Source organism: Hyla sarda, chromosome 1, assembly GCF_029499605.1.
Source record: "Hyla sarda isolate aHylSar1 chromosome 1, aHylSar1.hap1, whole genome shotgun sequence".
NCBI classification, from domain to species: domain Eukaryota; kingdom Metazoa; phylum Chordata; class Amphibia; order Anura; family Hylidae; genus Hyla; species Hyla sarda.
In genome coordinates, this window is record NC_079189.1 from 392684065 (window position 1) to 392702311 (window position 18247).

The window sequence follows — 18247 nt, forward strand, 5'->3', positions numbered from 1 at the left end:
TAGTGGCTCTGTTCACTGTGTAGTGGCTCTGTTCACTGTGTAGTGGCTCTGTTCATTGTGTAGTGGCTTTGTTCACTGTGTAGTGGCTCTGTTCACTGTGTAGTGGCTCTGTTTACTGTGTACTGGCTCTGTACACTATGTGCTGTGGTCGTGACAGGTTACGGAACCTCAGCTCCCACTGAAGAAAATGGAAGCTGAGCTGCAGTAACCGTGCCACAATGGTGAACAGAATCATTTGATCTCTGCTCCATTCACACTGTATATCAGGCCATCACGTCTCTGCTGAACAGCTGATTGGTTGAGTGCTAGGTGTCAGGACCCTGTTGATCAGATATTGATGGCTTATCCTGAGGATAGGCCATCAATAGGTGTAACTGGAAAGCAGCTTTAAAGGGGTACTCCGGTCCTAAGACAGCTTATCCCCTATCCAAAGGATAGGGGATAAGATGTCTGACCGCGGAGGTCCCGCTGCTGGGGACCCCCACAATCTTGCATTCGGCACCTACCTCTTAGAGCTGCACGCCATGCTGCCAGCTCACAAACTGCCTGGCGCCGACCACGGGGCCGGAGTATCGTGACGTCACGACTCCGCCCCCGTGTGACGTCACCCCCCACCCCCGCTATGCAAGCCTATGGGAGGGGGGCGTGAAGGCGAGGTGGGTGCCGAATGCAAGATTGCGGGGGTCCCTAGCGGCGGGACTCCTGCGGTCAGACATCTTATCCCCTATCCTTTGGATAGGGGATAGGATGTCTTAGGGCCGGAGTACCCCTTCAAGCTCTTTTCCATACATTTAATCCATCTTTAACCTCCTTACCTAAAGATCTTGCCTCAATCAGACACCTTCCATTCATGTTGGCAGAACACTTGTTTAGTTGACAGCTGTTTCTCCTAATCCACCCATACACTTGCACACTTGGCTTAGGCCAGCATACATATATTCTGAACAAGGAGAGAGGAATAAGACACTGTCAGACTCCTCTGGTGGCAGCTTATCTCCCCTGAGAAGAAAATAATTTTACATGTTGAAATCCAGTTGCCTTATTCCCTTTTCACTGACACCATCAGCAGAGCGTATGTCGGTCACTATTCAGGTTCCTCCAATATTAATCTAATGTGTATGGCCAGCTTTAGACCTGGTCTGGTCCATCTAATAATCTTGAATTGCCCATACACAATAAACTGCGGATTTGTATACAGAATTTTTGGTGTGACCTTCCTCTGGATGAAATTACAGTCACCAATATATGCACAATATTGTATGTTTAATTCTACTACTCTCTTCATTAGTTTCATGTGGAATATTGCTTTTCCCTGGTGATCACTTCATGTAAACTAATTTTCCACCATATAAACTCTCATATTTCCATTTCATTAGTGACATTCCTAAAGATCTCAATAACTAAAAAGCATCTCTGTTCCTAGAAAAAATAAATATACGCTGGCCTAACCAATGAAGTTTTGTTTCCCTAGTAAAATAGGCAGGTCAAACATGAGGACAATGAAACAAGAATAATTGGAACAGTTACAATCTCAATGTTATTATTGGGAACAAAGAAGAGATACAAGACCAAGACATGCATGCCAAGACACAGAGATTGCTGTGTAGATATCAGATCACTTCCAGTTGGAACAAAGGAGAAACTTAACCTCAAAGGGGGGAAAAAGTCAGTCTTTGCCTGCAACAAAATCCTCTACAACCACTTTAAAAGTACATGCAAGCCGAGCAGGACCAGTAATTGTATCTACATTTTCCCAATAAATAGACCAAGATTATTAATTAAAAACAAGGAATCTGCTATGAATTATATTGAACCTGGCTATAAAGGAAAATGTGACTTCTATGTAAGACATTAATGACTAGCTCACTATTGGTAAGAAATCTGAGGGGTTGATGGACTTCCAATAAACAGGGATGCAATGATTGGATGCAATGATCGTCATCTGTCATATACTCCAGGCAACAACCGTGCATATATGTGGTTACAAATGAAGATCACTTACACTGACAGTAAGCTCCCAAAAGGAGAGATCCATTATCAAAGTGTTTACCAGTGATTTTAGAGTAAGTAGTGTTCAGCTAAAATAGTCTTCCTTTTTTAAGTACATACAAGTTCTAGACAAATCAAAGTACATCTGTAAAAAGTGATGGATCTCTTTCTTTTGTGCATGAACTCACACACAGAGGTAAATATCTCCGGAGTGATGTTATCCTGAAAGTAAAGTCATAAATATCTTCAAAGTGAGGTCACCTAAAGTAAACTAAACAAAAGAAAATCATGGCGTATAAACCCAAGGACCTTCTCTCCTTCAGGAGGACACACATAGGCACTGAACACATCGGACACTATTGAACTTTTGTCTGTGCATGGGACAATATGCAGATTTGCAATGACTTACACTAGTCAATAACAATTCTATACAAAACAGAGAGCCTGATACCACTGTCAGTAAACAGCATGAAGGATAAAAGATATCTATCATTTTCAAAAACTTTTGACATGCCATAGTAATAATGACGTATCAGTCATTTTGCTTGGTGGAGGTTGAGGTTCTGAGATCCTCACAAATCACTAAAATAAAGGGACAAAGTCGCTCTGCTGAGTACTGTGCCCTTTAGTGTCTGACCATTTGAGTGCCATGCCCCTTTGTTACTGACTGACTTTCCCTAAAGAACTGAATTTGTGTGTACAGATTCCTAAAATCCTTACACCTAATGCTTCCCTCCTGCTCAGAGTCAATGAGTAACAAAGGGCTTGGCACTCAGCTGAGCAATTCTGCCCCTTGAGGTTTAAGCACCTGAACGCCACATATGAAAACTTATGACATTTTATTATGATATATAAAAACTTTTTTAAATGATCGGTGTCCTTTAGGGTGGCTGGCCATACATCCTTAAAGGGGTACTCCGGTACATTTTGTTCCGAGCGCTTGGAGCGGGCAACTGGGGGTCGTGATGTCATGGCCATGCCACTCATGACGTCACACCACGCCCGCTTAATGCAAGTCTATGGGAGGCCGCCACGCCCCCTCCCATAGACTTGCATTGAGGGAGTGTGGTGTGACATCACAAGGGGCATGGCCGTGATGTCACGACCCCAGCATTCTAAACCAATGTCAGGTGCTGCACAGAGTTCACGGAGGTCACAGCAGCGGGACCCCCGTGATCAGACATCTTATCCCTCTATCCTTTAGATAGGGGATAAGATGTCTAGGGGTGGAGTACCCCTTTAACAGCCATGGTCTGAAAGCTCCGGCTGACAGCTATTCCTCCCAACTTCTCCTTAAAAAGTTCATGTGCATGTGAGTGTCAATGGGAAAATTTCCATCTATGGTTTATCTCCCTGGGAAGTATCGGGCATGATCTAGTTCGATTCGAGTCTTATGTACTTTTATGAGTGACCTATTCCAGCTCAAAACAAATGGGAGCTAATGTAAGCATGTGCTTAAGACTTTCATTGGGAACTGTCATTATAAAAAAAAAACTTTTGATGCATCATAGAGACATGTAAAATGTTTTGATCTGTCGGGGTCTGAACGTTCAGACCCCGACTGATCACTAGAACAAGTCAGGAGAAGTGTCACAGATTGTGCTGTAAAATATGGCATTCTGTGCTGGCTGAGCAGGGAGTGAAGCGCGCAGTCACTATCTACTCATTCTAGTGATGAGGTCTGAACACACGGACTCTGACGATCAAAAGTTTTTTTGTTTTTTTATAATGACAAGTTCTGCTTATACCAAACAATGGTGTAGTAAATGGTATAAAGAATCTGATGGCCATTTTTAATTGGTTCGAGAGGGAGCACTGGCACTAGGTAGGCATATACACTGTAAATGTTGCTACAAGTGGCATTTACATTTTTAGCAATACCACAGCGGATTCCTGTCATTTTTACCCATACACAATCAATTTAGAATCAGAGTTTAAAGGAGTGTTCCCCAAACTGTAGCTCTCCAGCTGTTGCAAAACTACAACACGCAGCATGCCCAGACAGCCTAAGGCTGTCTGGGCATGCTGCGTGTTGTTGTTTTGCAACAGCTGGAGAGCCCATGTTTGGGGAACACTCCTCTAAACTCTGATATAGGGGCATATGAACACTGGTTTAGAGCTTTTGTACACATTCACTTGGAAACGACTAAATATTTGGGAAGGAGTTTAAACAACAGCTCAATGTAACAATGTAATGTAACAATGTAATAGGCATAAGGACAGACATGAGATGAAGACATGTAGATGGGATTGGGTGGCCCATTATAAATCATCTCCAGATCTGCTATAACTGACAGGATTAGGCCACCAATATCCCATACCTATGGCCTCTGTGATGGAAAATCATTGGCCGACATTTATCATTGTCCTAAGACTGTTTTTTGTGTCTAGAAAAGGCGCAAAAAAGGCACAAGCAGGTTTTTTTTGCGCCTTTTAGTTTACACATTTCTGCTGATTTTGAGTTGCAATCCACTGATTTTGGCAATACACATGATATGGAGGGGTTTTATCAACTGCGCCTTTTTGTGAAAAGGTGCAAAAAAGGCACAAAGCCACCGAAAAGTCTCTAGAACTACACCAGCCCAGATTTAGCTTAGATTTTTGGTGTATGTGAAGAGAGAAATTTCAGAAAATGTGACCTGCACAAAATGTATCAATGTTCTATGACCATATAATAAATTTGGAGCTCGTACACATCACCAGCACACACAAAAAGGTGTAGAAAAATGCTTTGCTTACACCTACAATGATAAATGCTTCGCTTACACCTACAATGATAAATGCTTCACTTACACCTACAATGATAAATGCCGGCCATTGACTTTATCGATAACAATCTCGCTGTCGAAAATGTTGTGCTTTACAGGCAATCGGAAACACATCTTTCTTCATAATTTTTGTCTATGTGGACATCTAAGCATTGCCGAAACACTAAAGGGTCATCATCAGTAAAGGGTCACCCCACTGTGCACTTTCAATAGGGGTCATCATAAATCAACAAAGGATAAAGAAAAAACTGTCTCGAAAACTCAGATCAAATGTCTCACATCACACAAGAGGCAGCGAGACCTCCTCCCCCTCCCCCTCCTCCAGGTAATACAACAAATGGCAGTCAGGCTGAAAGTAGAGAGACCCTGGAGCTGAGCCACAGGAAGTCCACAATCCAAGCATCTGTCACCTCCTGGGGAGAGCTAAATGGATTAGAGCTGGACTAGGAGAAGAAAAGTTCTCTCACAACATGCATTCGATTAACATGTCCACTCCAATGTCCACCAGCACTGCTCCCCCTGAGCCACACTCACACCTCCCTGCAGCACTCTGTATGCATTCCCAGCTCCATAGGGTGAGCACATAGGAAAACGAAACACCTTGAGATACTGAATGGGATGACACCAGATTGACCCATCCTGAGACAAAGGGGCTCAATAGAGAGGCCTGGTATGTGTGCTCAATGGTTGGTGCCTATAGAGATTAGCAGGGGTGTATGTGCTGTACCAGCATTGATCCCCATTGTCCAGTAATTCATTGTTACGGCTGATAGGACACTGGTGATAAGATGATCTCTGTACAAACTCCAGGGGCCACAGACTTCTCTGATATTCTCCTTGCACTTATGACCTTCTTGTAATCTCTCCAGCAATCCAATGACCCCCCTCTAACCCCCTCCAAATAGAGTCCCCACCACTAATATACTTTTCTGTATGGGAGTGTCCCAAGTTAACATGCCCCCCAATGACATCCATTATTCGCGGTCAGATGTTTCATCAATGCATTGTTGGCAAGCATCGGGATAAACCGCAAAGTAATGGCATAAGAATAAAATGCCCACAGACATAGTAAGGCAGACATTACAAATGTACATTATCTTTTAGATGACCTTAGAAGAGACTAAGGGGATCCTCCTATTTACCAAGGGGAGTAAATTCTCTCCCTATGCCAGTCAGAGGTGCCAAGGGGCGCATGCATCAGTTTCAAACAAGTCAATGGGGTGAGGATATGCCTACATGTGGGCAGCCTTGGCGCTTCTGATTGGCCTCAGGTCTTAAGGAGAGACAGGAGGTGTTTTATTTTTTTTGTTGCATATTGTGAACCCTCCCTTTTAACCCCACATTCCCCATTACCACTTCAGCAGGCTACTTAGCACTAGATCTTCTCCATTAAGGGCATCATACTAAGGTGGAGGCCCCAAGGTTTGGCAGCAATGTGAAGTCATAATCCCATACAACAAAGAACATACAGAAGAAATAACAAGAATATTCTCAAGATGACCCATGCTGAAAAACCTTGGCGGAATTTACCACAGTCACAAACACTAGAAGGGTAGAGATTGCCACTTCACCCATCATTTACCATCAGATGCCTATTATTCAGCAGCTGAAGCCAACCATCACATTGCCTTCCATCCCCAAGCTAAACACAAGGGTCCTGCCGAGACCCCAGCTGCCAGGACTAGGGAAGGTGCCCAGATGTTACCCCAGATCATATACATCATCATAGCCCTCAGGAGCACCCAGAAGGCAGTAATTAGTATGCCAACAAATGGGGGCACCATCACATGTTACAGACAATGCCATCAGAAACGGGGGGTTATACACCTCTGGACTACCCACTAATGGAGTTCAGAACTTTTACAAAGGCTTTGCTATGAGCTGCCCATATGCACAATGCAGCCACAAGCATGTGATGTAGGCACCTCTTACTACCCACTCCCTGATGCCCACATGAACTATGCAGCACTGGCATGTGATGCCTGTCCCTATTACTACCCATTCCCTGATGCCCACATGCACAATGCATCCCCTGGCATGTAATGCCTGCTTCTCTTACTACTCACTCCCTGATGCCCACACGCAGCCCCTGGCATGTAATGCCTGCTCCTCTTACTACTCACTCCCTGATGCCCACACGCAGCCCCTGGCATGTAATGCCTGCTCCTCTTACTACTCACTCCCTGATGCCCACACGCAGCCCCCGGCATGTGGTTCCTGTTTCTTTTGCTGCCCACTCCCTGATGCCCACACGCAGCCCCTGGCATGTGGTTCCTGTTTCTTTTGCTGCCCACTCCCTGATGCCCACACGCAGCCCCCGGCATGTGATGCCTGCTCCTTACCTGCAGCCCGATGTAGCAGCACAGAGTACCCCACCAGCAGTAAGACCGCTCCATACCCCTCGGCTCCCCTGCTCCTGGACATCCTGGCAGCTTGTAGTGCAATCCTTACAGCATCCAAAGTTCCTTAGAAAAGTGAAGTTGGCAAATGCGGTAAAGGGAAGGGGCTGCCTGGCAGCCCCTGTGCCGCCTGCAGCTCGTCCTCCAGCTCCCGTACAATGAGCTCTTTGTCAGCCCTGCGCTGCTCTGCTACTTCACCTACTCCTCTACCTTTCCAGTCAGCGCACTGTGTGGCACTCCCGAGCAATGTGGCACGGAATTCAGCACTTAGGTGACCAGGGTAACCATCCTTGTAAGCTCCAGACGGGACATGGACAGTCCCAAAAAACTTGACTTCAGCTAAAAAAAAAAAAAAAAAAATTTGGAGCAGTCCTTCCACAGAGTGCCAGACCTGCCCCCTTGTGAGTCCCGCACAGTGTGAGGGGAGGTAGGAGTGGGCAGGCTCTTCTCCCTGCACCCCCTGCCAACAGCATCCTGACGTCACGGCCAGGGAACCACTGTCAGGCAATGTGGAAGCGGGAGTCTGCTGGAGCGCCATCTGCTGGCCGGGACACCAGGTGAACACGTCTGACCAGGTTAGAGTTACCCGCAGCTGCTGGAGAACTACAGATATCAGCACGTCCTGCTGGGTACTTGAGTGAGAGCATTGGTCTGTCGTGATGTGAACTATTCTCTGCACACTCCTAACCTTACAAAGATACAAGTATTGTATAGTCAGGGCTGCAGAAAACTGAGGAACTTTGCAAATAAAGCGATCATTTGTATTTATTACTACTACTACTATTATCGCCATCTTATGTGTTTATCAGTATACTTACATGTACTAGTCATAACTATGCTTCTACAGTGAAACCTCCTAAGAGACCCTCCCCATAAACTGAAAGGGGTCTTCTCGGAGAAAATACAGAGAAGATACACAGTATGCATAATAAATGAAAAGCAGGAAAAATGGGAATGCACCAAATATTTGTGTTATTCCATGCAAATTGTGCCAGAATTCTGGCATTGTAAGGCTAGGTTCACACTACGGAATGTCCGCCTGCAATTCCGCTTTGAACATGCAGGCAGACATTCCGCTTACTAAAATGTATAGTATAGTGAATGGGTTTCCGTTCACAAATTCTCACTTCGGAATTTGTGAAGCGGAATTTGTGAACGAAAAATCCGCTTGGAAATTTCCGCCTGAAGAATGGCGTTGCTCCTTCCTCAGGCGGAAATATTTGCGGAAAACATTGCAGTCTATTGGAGACTGCAGTGTCCGCGCGGTCCTAGCACCGACTGATTCAGTCGGCGCTGGCCGCACTCGGAATCTCCTGGCGGATATTTTCTGCACGGAGATTCCGCAGTGTGAACCTAGCCTTAGGTTCACACTACATAATTCCCGTGGAATTCCGTGCGGCGAACTTTAACATCAGTGTGAATGGGTCTTCCGCTAGACCGGTTCACACTGAGCAATTTCAGCGGCAGACAATTCCGCCGCTGAAATTGTTCTGCGCAAAGAATGAACATGTTCATTCTTTGACCGGAATTCCGTAAGCTCTGCATATCCATCAATGGTAACAGCGCAGTGCTGCCCGCTCCTACCGCCAAATAACTTCGGCTGCCCAGCTGCAGCTCCGCTTGTTGAATTCCGCAAGCGGAGATTCAGCAAAAATTACACGCAGTAAGGCTAGGTTCACACTGCGAAATCTCCAGACAGAGAGACTGCAATGTGTTCCGTGAGTAAAAGAGTAACATATGAGAAAGGAGTAACGCCATTCTTCGGGCGGAAATTTTCAAGTGGATTTTCAGTTCACAAATTCCGCTTCACAAATTCTGAAGTGGGAATTTGTGAACGGAAACCCATTCACTATACAGTACATTTTAGTAAGCGGAATTTCTGCCTGCAATTTCAAAGCGGAATTGCAGGCGGAAATTCCGGAGTGTGAACCTAGCCTAAGGCTGCCGTGTCATAATTTTGTCCTTATTGCGCCAATCTAGTACATATTTAAAGAGGTATTCCAGCTTTTTAGTACCAGATGTCTAGTTGTGTATATTGTAAAATATACATGTATAACCTGTCAAGGGTAGATTGTCCAGTTTTTGTACTTTCATGCCCCCTAAGGTTCGGCATTCTTCAGAGCTTCAAATTCCTGTCGCCTTAAGCCTTTCCCATCTTTCTATGTGGCTCAAGACAACAGTTGATCACAGGGGGCTTAGCTTCTTTTCATTTTCCCTGACAAGCCAGCCCACTTGTACATGCCTCTATGCCTAGGTTAGTACACATAAAAATGGCCCACACGTGTCATCAGGGGGATGGCTTATACAAGCTTTATGAGGTTTTCAGTTTTATTTTTACAAAAAAGGGGCATGGTACAAATGCTAATTTTGGCGCAAATTACATCCAGAGAAATGTTGTGTAAAGAAAAACAGCTGAATGTATGATTAACAGGCAAATATATCTAAATAATAATGCTGTGGCTATATATATATATATATATATATATATATATATATATATATATATATTCCTATTAACTCCCAGCAAACATCTTGGAAAAGCCAAATGTTTTGGAAGAGGCCCATAGGCCCATAGGTAAGCCACCACTACAGTTACTAATACCACTAACAATAATGATTTTTATGGATTTCATGATCACATGCATTATGACCAAGCAATAATTATAAGGACCATTATGCCCCCCCCCCCTTTCCCCAGTGAAAACAGCCAATTGGAGATGGCCTAAGTGCTACATGTATCCCTAGTTTTACACCTCTAGAATTTTATTTCTTTCCCCTAGAGGGGCTGTACTTTCTCTCTTCCCTGTACAGTTCAGAAGAGCAGTGTGTCACTGGCTGCTGACTATAAGACATGTAAGTTACTAGTGATCAGGCATGGTAATTCATTATTTATGTGCCCCACATCCTTGCTCTTCCAATGACAGATATATATGTAACGACATAAGCCAACAGCTTGGAAATACTAAGCGGATTAATAATTGATTTTGCTTACACCCCCCTTCTCCATTGAAAACTTGGCCTAACATACATTTGTATGTGGGGATGTAGAGAGTGTTGATCTCTAAGATATTTCTAGTGTTTTGCATACTCACATGCTCAACATTTATCACCCTATATCAGGTTAGATACCCAAGTAGATCAAGCCCAGCTATAATTATTTGTGGCCACAGAAAGAAAGAAGAAGAGAGAAAAAAGCTATACTTACCTACTCCTGGTTCCTCGCAGGTCCCAGTGAAGTTGCCAAGACAAGAGCTCTGAGCAGGACCTGCCTGCTCAGCCAATCACTAGCTGGGACATCCTGTGGCCAGTGATTGGCTAAGCGGGCAAGTCCTGATCCAAGCTCTTGTTTTAGAAGCCTTCAGAAAACAGGAGCAGCAGAGAAGTGGACGGAGCTGACTGTCAACTGCAACTGGACCAGAGGGGAATCGGGGGTAGGTAAGTATAGTTTTTTGTTTTTTTTGGACAACTCCAGCATATTCAGTTTTTTTTAAATTGATGTACAAGACTAGATAAGGTTTATCATTGTCTTCCTAAGTCTTATGTCTGGCAGAGCATAACAGATGTTATAGAAAATACCATTAAGGATGGTTTCACACATGGCAGACATTTTAGTGACTGTCCTATTCATTAGAATGGGGATTGCAGAATCCTAAGTGTTTGCCAACAAAACAAACACATTCAGGTAAATGGAACTTTCCGTTACAAACATTTCTGTAGCAGATCGTGTGACTGTACGCTTATAGGAACAATTGATCCAGATGAGTGTGGCAGGCAAGGATTGGTGTTTAACTAGGACTCATGTCCGAATTATGACCCTGTACAGTAGTCAACAACAGTCAAGGATGGGATTGGATCCCAAAGTATTATTGCATAATACATCTGGAGAATCTTCCTTGTCATTGAAGCCAGAAACTTTTTGCTGTATAAAAGATCCAAAATAAACTTCCTCTCAAACTGTCCTAAAACATTCTCACCAAATGCTTTAAATTAGTTAAGTGTCTTTAATAAATGTAGGACACAATGGCATTAATTATCTTACATAAACTCTATTCCAGGAGCCAATCGGCAATACAGACAAGTCATACAGACCCATGTGTGTATAATATGATGAAATTAAAAGAAGAAAACCATACACTCAATGCTGACTTCTAAAGAAATAAAATACATAAGTCTGAAGGCCCTTTTCTGCGTTGTGCAGATGTAACAAACATTGAAAGAGCCATGGTCTATCGTCATCCTCTCTGTAAGTAGATAACGTGTAAGAGACCACCGTAGCTAGAATTGTTTAGTAGTGTTCATGATATTGTAAGATCTGTACTTGGTATTAGGCACTATGGTTGTGTTCACAAGTTGTAGCTAATTAGTGGTACCGCACAAGTACTCTATCGGGGACATTTATCATTGTTGCTTTGGTAAGCAAGTTCTGTAGTCATTTTTTTCTTGCTATTTTTTTGCTTATGTATGACATATTTATCATACTATCACAGGGGGTTGTTAAATTTGGCTTACATGAGCAAAAACCAAGAAATCACTTTTAAATACAATTTTTTTAGCACACATAAGCAAAAACCAAATAATGACTACAGAACACCACTTTGCAGCTTTGAAAAAAAATGTGTGTATATATATATATATATATATATATATATATATATATATATAATGTGTGTGTTTATAAAAAAAAATTTAACACTGTTTTTTCTCCCTAATTGTACTTACTTTTTTTTTTTTTTTTTTGTTACTTCTTCTACAGATCCGTGTATCCTGTGGACTCCTTCAGATTCGGGGGACTACTTCGACGACCAGCATTTTTCTTTGCTTAATGTTAATAAAATGGTTAATGAGGGCTTGTGGGGGAGTGTTTTTTTTTTATAAATTTTTTTTTTAAACCTGTTGTGTTTTTTTTTTTTTTACTCACTGGACAGGCTTAGTAGTGGAAGCTGTCTTACAGACGGAGTCCATTACTAAGCCGGGCTTTGCGTTAGCCACAAAAACAGCTAGCACTAACCCCCAATTATTACCCCGGTACCCAACACCACAGGGGTGCCGAGAAGAGCCGGTACCAACAGGCCTGGAGCGTCAAAAATGGCGCTCCTGGGCCTAGGCGGTAACAGGCTGGCGTTATTTAGGCTGAGGAGGGCCAGTAACAATGGTCCTTGCCCACCCTGGTAATGTCAGGCTGTTACTATTTGGTTGGTATTTGGCTGAGAAAAAAAATAGGGGGGATCCTATGTGTTTTTTTTTTTTAAATATTCAATTATTTATTTAAAAAAAAAGGGTCCCCCCTATTTTCATTCTCAGTCAAATACCAATCAAACAGTAACAGCCTGACGTTACCAGGGTGGATGAGGACCATTGTTACTGGCCCTCCCCAGCCTAAATCACGCCAGCCTGTTACCGCCCAGGCCCAGGAGCGCCATTTTTGATGCTCCGGACCTGTTGGTACCGGCTCTTCCCGGCACCCCTATGGTGGTGGGTACAGTTGTAATAATTGGGGGTTAGCGCTAGCTGTTTTTGTGGCTAACACTAAGCCCAGCTTAGTAATGGACTCTGTCTATAAGACAGATTCCACTACTAAGCCTGTCAAGTAAAGTAAGGAAAAACACAACAGGTTTATAAAAAATTTTATTGCAAAAAACACTCCCCCACAAGCCCTCGTTAACCATTTTATTAACATCAAGCAAAGAAAAACGCTGGTCATCGAAGTAGTCCACCGAATCCGAAGGAGTCCACATGATACACGGATCTGAAATGAGAAGGAAAAAAAAAATGGGTTAGTACATTTATTATCACCTGCTCGCACATCTCCCGCCCCGCACGACTACAACTCCCAGCATGCCCTTACAGTAAGGACATGCTTTGAGTTGTAGTTGTGTGGTGCAGGAGATGTGTGGGCCAGTGACAAGCTTGTCCCCTGCCCCCAGCTGCAGGACTACAACTCCCAGCATGCCCTTACAGTAAGGACATGCTGGGAGTTGTAGTCCTGCAGCTGGGGGCAAGGGACAAGCTTGTCATTCGCCTGCACTGCACAACTACAACTCCGAGCATGTCCTTACAGTAAGGGCATGCTGGGAGTTGTAGTCCTGCAAAGGGAGCCCGGGCACACACACACAGAGAGTCACACACAGTCACACACACACAAACACACACAGAGTCACACACAGACAGTCACACACAGACAGAGACACACAGACAGAGATAGAGACAGACAGAGAGACAGACACACACACTCACCAATCCAGCGCAGCGATCCTTCTCTCCGGGCGCCCTGCGAGTGACGTCACTGACTGAGGGACGTCAGGCCGGCGTAACCAAAGATGTGGGAGCGGAGGCTGGGCACAGTGCAGGTGAAGGCCGGGGGGCTGGGGGAGTAGAGGGGTGTTGGTGGAGGCGGAGGCCGGGAACAGTGCAGGTGAAGGCCGGGGGGGGGGGGGGTTACGGACGGGCACAGCGCAGGTGAAGGCCGGTGGGGGGGGGCGGGGGCGTATGCGGGGGGTGATGATGGACCCCCCCCCTGACAGACTCCTATATCCCCTAATGTTATGTCACTGTTCCGGTCGGGTCCTTTGATTGGCTGCTGGTCCTGGCCAATCACAGGACCCAGCGGGAAATGTGAAATGACAGCAGGGGATTTAGGAGTCTGCGGCGCCGGTATATGTTACAAGGAGCCCGGGCTGACATTACAGTGCAGCCGCCCGAGCTCCTCATACGGCCTCCCCGCTACCCTCACTTAATAATGATGGGGACACTGATATCCCCCCCTTGTCTCCCGCCCGCGCCGCTCAGCTCCCGCTGCTACAAGACTACAACTCCCAGCGTGTCCTCACTGTAAGGGCATGCTGGGACTTGTAGTCTTGCCACAGTTAGCAGACAGATGGGAGTTGTGTGGTGCTGGCAGGTGAGAGCGGGGAATGTAAATCACTGCAGTGTCCCTGTAGCGAAGTGAGGGTATCGGGAAGAAAGTATTTCGGAGCCCGGGCGGCAGTAGCTTTTCCTGCTCCATGTTGGAGCTGGAGTAAATTTAGTCAATTTTTACCGCCGTTGTGACATTTTATTGTGCAGCTGCCACTGTCGCAGTTAATAAATACCTGACTAAACCAAGTAAAGTTTTCAAACCCGCGTACCGTAGTCAAAAAAACAAAACTTGCTCTTCTTGCTCGCATAGATGATTGTCGCACGAAAAGTCACGGTGTCGCAGTAGCGACTTTTTTGCGACAAATTTACACTGAAAAACTCACGGTGTTTTTGCCGTGAATTAACATGTTGTTACTGCAATTTGCATCATTTACATAATCAAAGTAAAATGCACCATTTTACCATGATATTGGTCATCTGCGGCAAAAAAAGCATGCAGTAATTAGCTCTGGTAGTGGTAATAAGTCACATACATGCTGCTAGGCTATATTACCTCCTTTAGATCACACAAAGCATAACACATTTTTAATTGGAATAATGCATAAAAATGCTCAAAATAAAACACAGTATTGTCATAACTGAGAATAGGAACAAACCATGGTTAGAATAGAAAAAGAGTAGAACACAGAAATAGACTGTACATGTCTTTATTCAGAAAATAATCCCAGGATGAGAAAGAATATGTTGGAATGATATACCCTGGCAATAAACTTTTAATATGTTGCTGAACCTAGTCATTCAGAAAAGTTGGCTGTGTCTGTGTTCCCAATACACAAAAGCCTGCTCTGTCCTCATCATACTGAGCTGTCTATCCCAACCAAAATATCCTCAAAGGTGCTGTGGTGGTATCTTGTGAAATTGGGGAATAAGCATCTGTCTGTGGACAGGAGAAGCTTCACTGCAGTTGACCTAAATATCGGAGAGCTCTAATTTCAGGTCCAGCTTTTTATGGTTTTTAAAGACGTATACTTTATGAGAAAAGGCAATAACTGGCTAACAGCAATGTACGTCTCTGAGCATGTCTTTATTTCTATAGACATTCATTTTACATGTTCTATACATAACCAGGATGTGTGACAGCATGTTTCTGTCTCGCTGCAGACAACACATGTCTCATCAGTGTAGTGAGAAATTGATGGGAAATTAACTTTACAATGTTCTTGTCTCAGAGATACATGCAGTGAATAAAAGCATTCTAATAAGGCTTTCTGCCAAAAATTAGGGCAAAAAAAGAGCTTATGGTTGGTTTACTACTTACTTTTGTAACACGTTTCAGTAGACTGGAACACTGATGATAGTGGATCCGCTGGACCTGTGTGGGAGAGGACTCGGACCGTACCAGGGTTTTCACCAGAGCCTGCCGCAAAGCGGGATGGACTTGCTGTAGCAGGCGGCACCCAGGTTGCTACCCCTGGCACGGCTCAACCACACAGGCGGCTGAGGAGATTTGAGGAACAGGTGGGATAAAGCAACTCGTGGTCAGGATAGCAGAAGGTCTGGGCTGGCAGTACAGTAGCGTAGTCAGGAACATAGAAAGTGGTCAGTAGGCAGGCGGCAAAGGAGCAAGGTCAGGTCACGGAGCAAAGGGTATGATACACGGCAAGGCAACTCTCAGGAATGCTGTCTCTCAGGCACTAGGGCAACAAAGATCCAGCAGGGGAGTGTAGAAGGTGGTGGAATTTATCACTGTTACTTCACTAATGTGCACTAGCCCTTTAAATCTTAAAGCTCCAGTATGTTCATGCCCTAGGGGACAGGGACACTTGCGCTGGAGCAGAGAGGCAGAGGCGGGGGCAGGAGAAGCACTAGGTGAGTGACGGGCTGGGATTCGCATGCGGGCACATCCCGCGATGCGAATCCCAGCCCCGCAACAGCAGCAGTTAACGGGACCATGCGCTCATGGCCAGTGTGTACGGCCAGAGCGCATAATGTATGTTACGCCGAGCGCTCCGGGTCCCTGCTCCTCCCCGAAGCGCTCGCGCTGTTTCTCTCCCTGCAGCGCCCCGGTCAGACCCGCTGACCGGGAGCGCTGCACTGACATGGCCGGCGGGGATGCGATTCGCATAGCGGGACGCTCCCGCCCACGAATCGCACCCCAGGTCACTTACCTGTCCCGGTCCCCGGCTGTCATGCTCTGGCGCGCGCGGCTCCGCTCTCTAGGGCGCGCGTGCGCCAGCGCTCTGAGATTTAAAGGGCCAGTGCACCAATGATGGTGCCTGGCCCAATCACCTTGATTAGCTGCACCTGTTCCTTGCCCTACTTATGCTCACTTCCCCTGCACTCCCTTGCCGGATCTTGTTGCCTTAGTGCCTAGAGAAAGCTATTACTGTGTTTGTCCATACTGTGTTCCTGACCTCCTGCTATTGCCATATTGACTACGTACCTTGCCGCCTGCCCCGACCTTCTGCTACGTCTGACCTAGTCTCTGCCTAGTCCTTCTGTCCCACGCCTTCTCAGCAGTCAGCGAGGTTGAGCCGTTGCTAGTGGATACGACCTGGTTGCTACCGCCGCAGCAAGACCATCCCGCTTTGCGGCGGGCTCTGGTGAATACCAGTAGCATCTTAGAACCGGTCCACCGGCACGGTCCACGCCAATCCCTCGCTGACACAGAGGATCCACTACCTGTAAGCCGAATCGTGACAATGTAACATACATTCTTCTGTTCAGCAGAGAGTAAAAGGCCCCTATACACATTAGGGACAATTTAGCCAAACACAACAATTTTGTGAGGACCAGGGGACCTGTCAACTCTCCTGCGACAGTTAATGTCATTGGAGAGAAGGATTTTTTTTAACTATTCTTAGAGGAGATAGTAGATGTGTCTAAAAGGGGTATGCCTTCAGGATTACTTTGCTTGGACAAGCTGAGTGTTTATGTGTATGGGGTGAACAGGAGAGATAGCTCTAAGCTTACTAAGCATTCGGCCAACAGGTATTGAAGATGTATGCCTACCTTAAAGGGGTAGTCCAGTGGTGAAAAACTTATCCCCTATCCTAAGGATAGGGGATAAGTTTGAGATCGCGGGGGGTCCGACCGCTGGGGCCCCCTGCGATCTCTCTGTACGGGGCCCCGGCTCTCCGCCGAGATAGCGGGTGTCGACCCCCGCACGAGGCGGCGGCCGACACGCCCCCTCAATACATCTCTATGGCAGAGCCGGAGATTGCCGAAGGCAGCGCTTCGGCTCTGCCATAGAGTTGTATTGAGGGGGCGTGTCGGCCGCCGCCTCGTGCGGAGGTCGACACGCCCCCTTCCAGCGGACTGTCGGGGCTCCGTACAGGAGATTGCGGGGGGCCCCAGGGGTCGGACCCCCCGCGATCTGCAACTTATCCCCTATCCTTAGGATAGGGGATAAGTTGCTCACCACTGAATCACCACTGGACTACTCCTTTAAAGGGGTACTCCGGTGGTCAACGTGTTTTTCTGTTTTTGACTTACCCTATTTGTTTTGCTTCATTTCTATTCTTGTTGTTTAGCCTACTGTATTTCCGTTCTTTGTTGTCTTTTTATCCCCCACTTTGTTTTCCTATCTTTGCTTCTATTTCCTCTTTCTTGCTGTGCTGAAAACTACAAATCCCAGCATGCCACATGCCTTGCTGGTTTGGGGCGGCTCCTTTTTTTTTTTGTTTGTTCCGCCCTTTACCCATCCTACTATTTTCCCGGGTCGGCCCCCTTATACACAGCACACTAATATAATCAGCCTTGGTTGGGATATACTGTCATACACACACAAAAGGGACTACAACTCCCAGCATGTGTCATTCAGGAGTCTTCAGTCTGTGGTATAACACCAGCATGCTGCCTCTGTAGTCTCCTGGGGGTTGTAGTTCACCACACCTCTGTAGGGCATACACCAGTGTTTCCCAACCAGGGTGCCTCCATATGTTGCAAAACTACAACTCCCAGCATGCCCTGACAGCCTTTGGGCATGCTAGGAGTTGTAGTTTTGCAACAGCTGGAGGCACACTGGTTGGGAAACACTGGTGTAACATTATGTGTATGCTGAATAGGCTAGAACAGTGTTTCCCAACCAGTGTACCTCCAGCTGTTGCAAATCCACAACTCCCAGCATGCCCAAAGTCTGTCAGGACATGCTGGGAGTTGTAGTTTTGCAACAGCTGGAGACGCACTGGTTTGTAAACACTAGCATACACACACAGAACAGGGACTACAACTCCC

At 45.7% G+C, this 18247-nt stretch overlaps 1 protein-coding gene across 1 annotated transcript in view; it reads right to left on the minus strand.

Annotated features, from left to right (window-relative positions):
- ROR2 (receptor tyrosine kinase like orphan receptor 2) overlaps positions 1-7739 on the minus strand; it is a 166056-nt gene extending 158317 nt beyond the window's left edge. The window contains exon 1 of the mRNA XM_056525695.1: positions 7100-7739. Coding sequence (XP_056381670.1) covers positions 7100-7181 — 82 coding nt within the window. The 5' untranslated portion in view covers positions 7182-7739. The remainder of the gene's footprint in view (positions 1-7099) is intronic.
- Positions 7740-18247: the final 10508 nt, after the last annotated feature.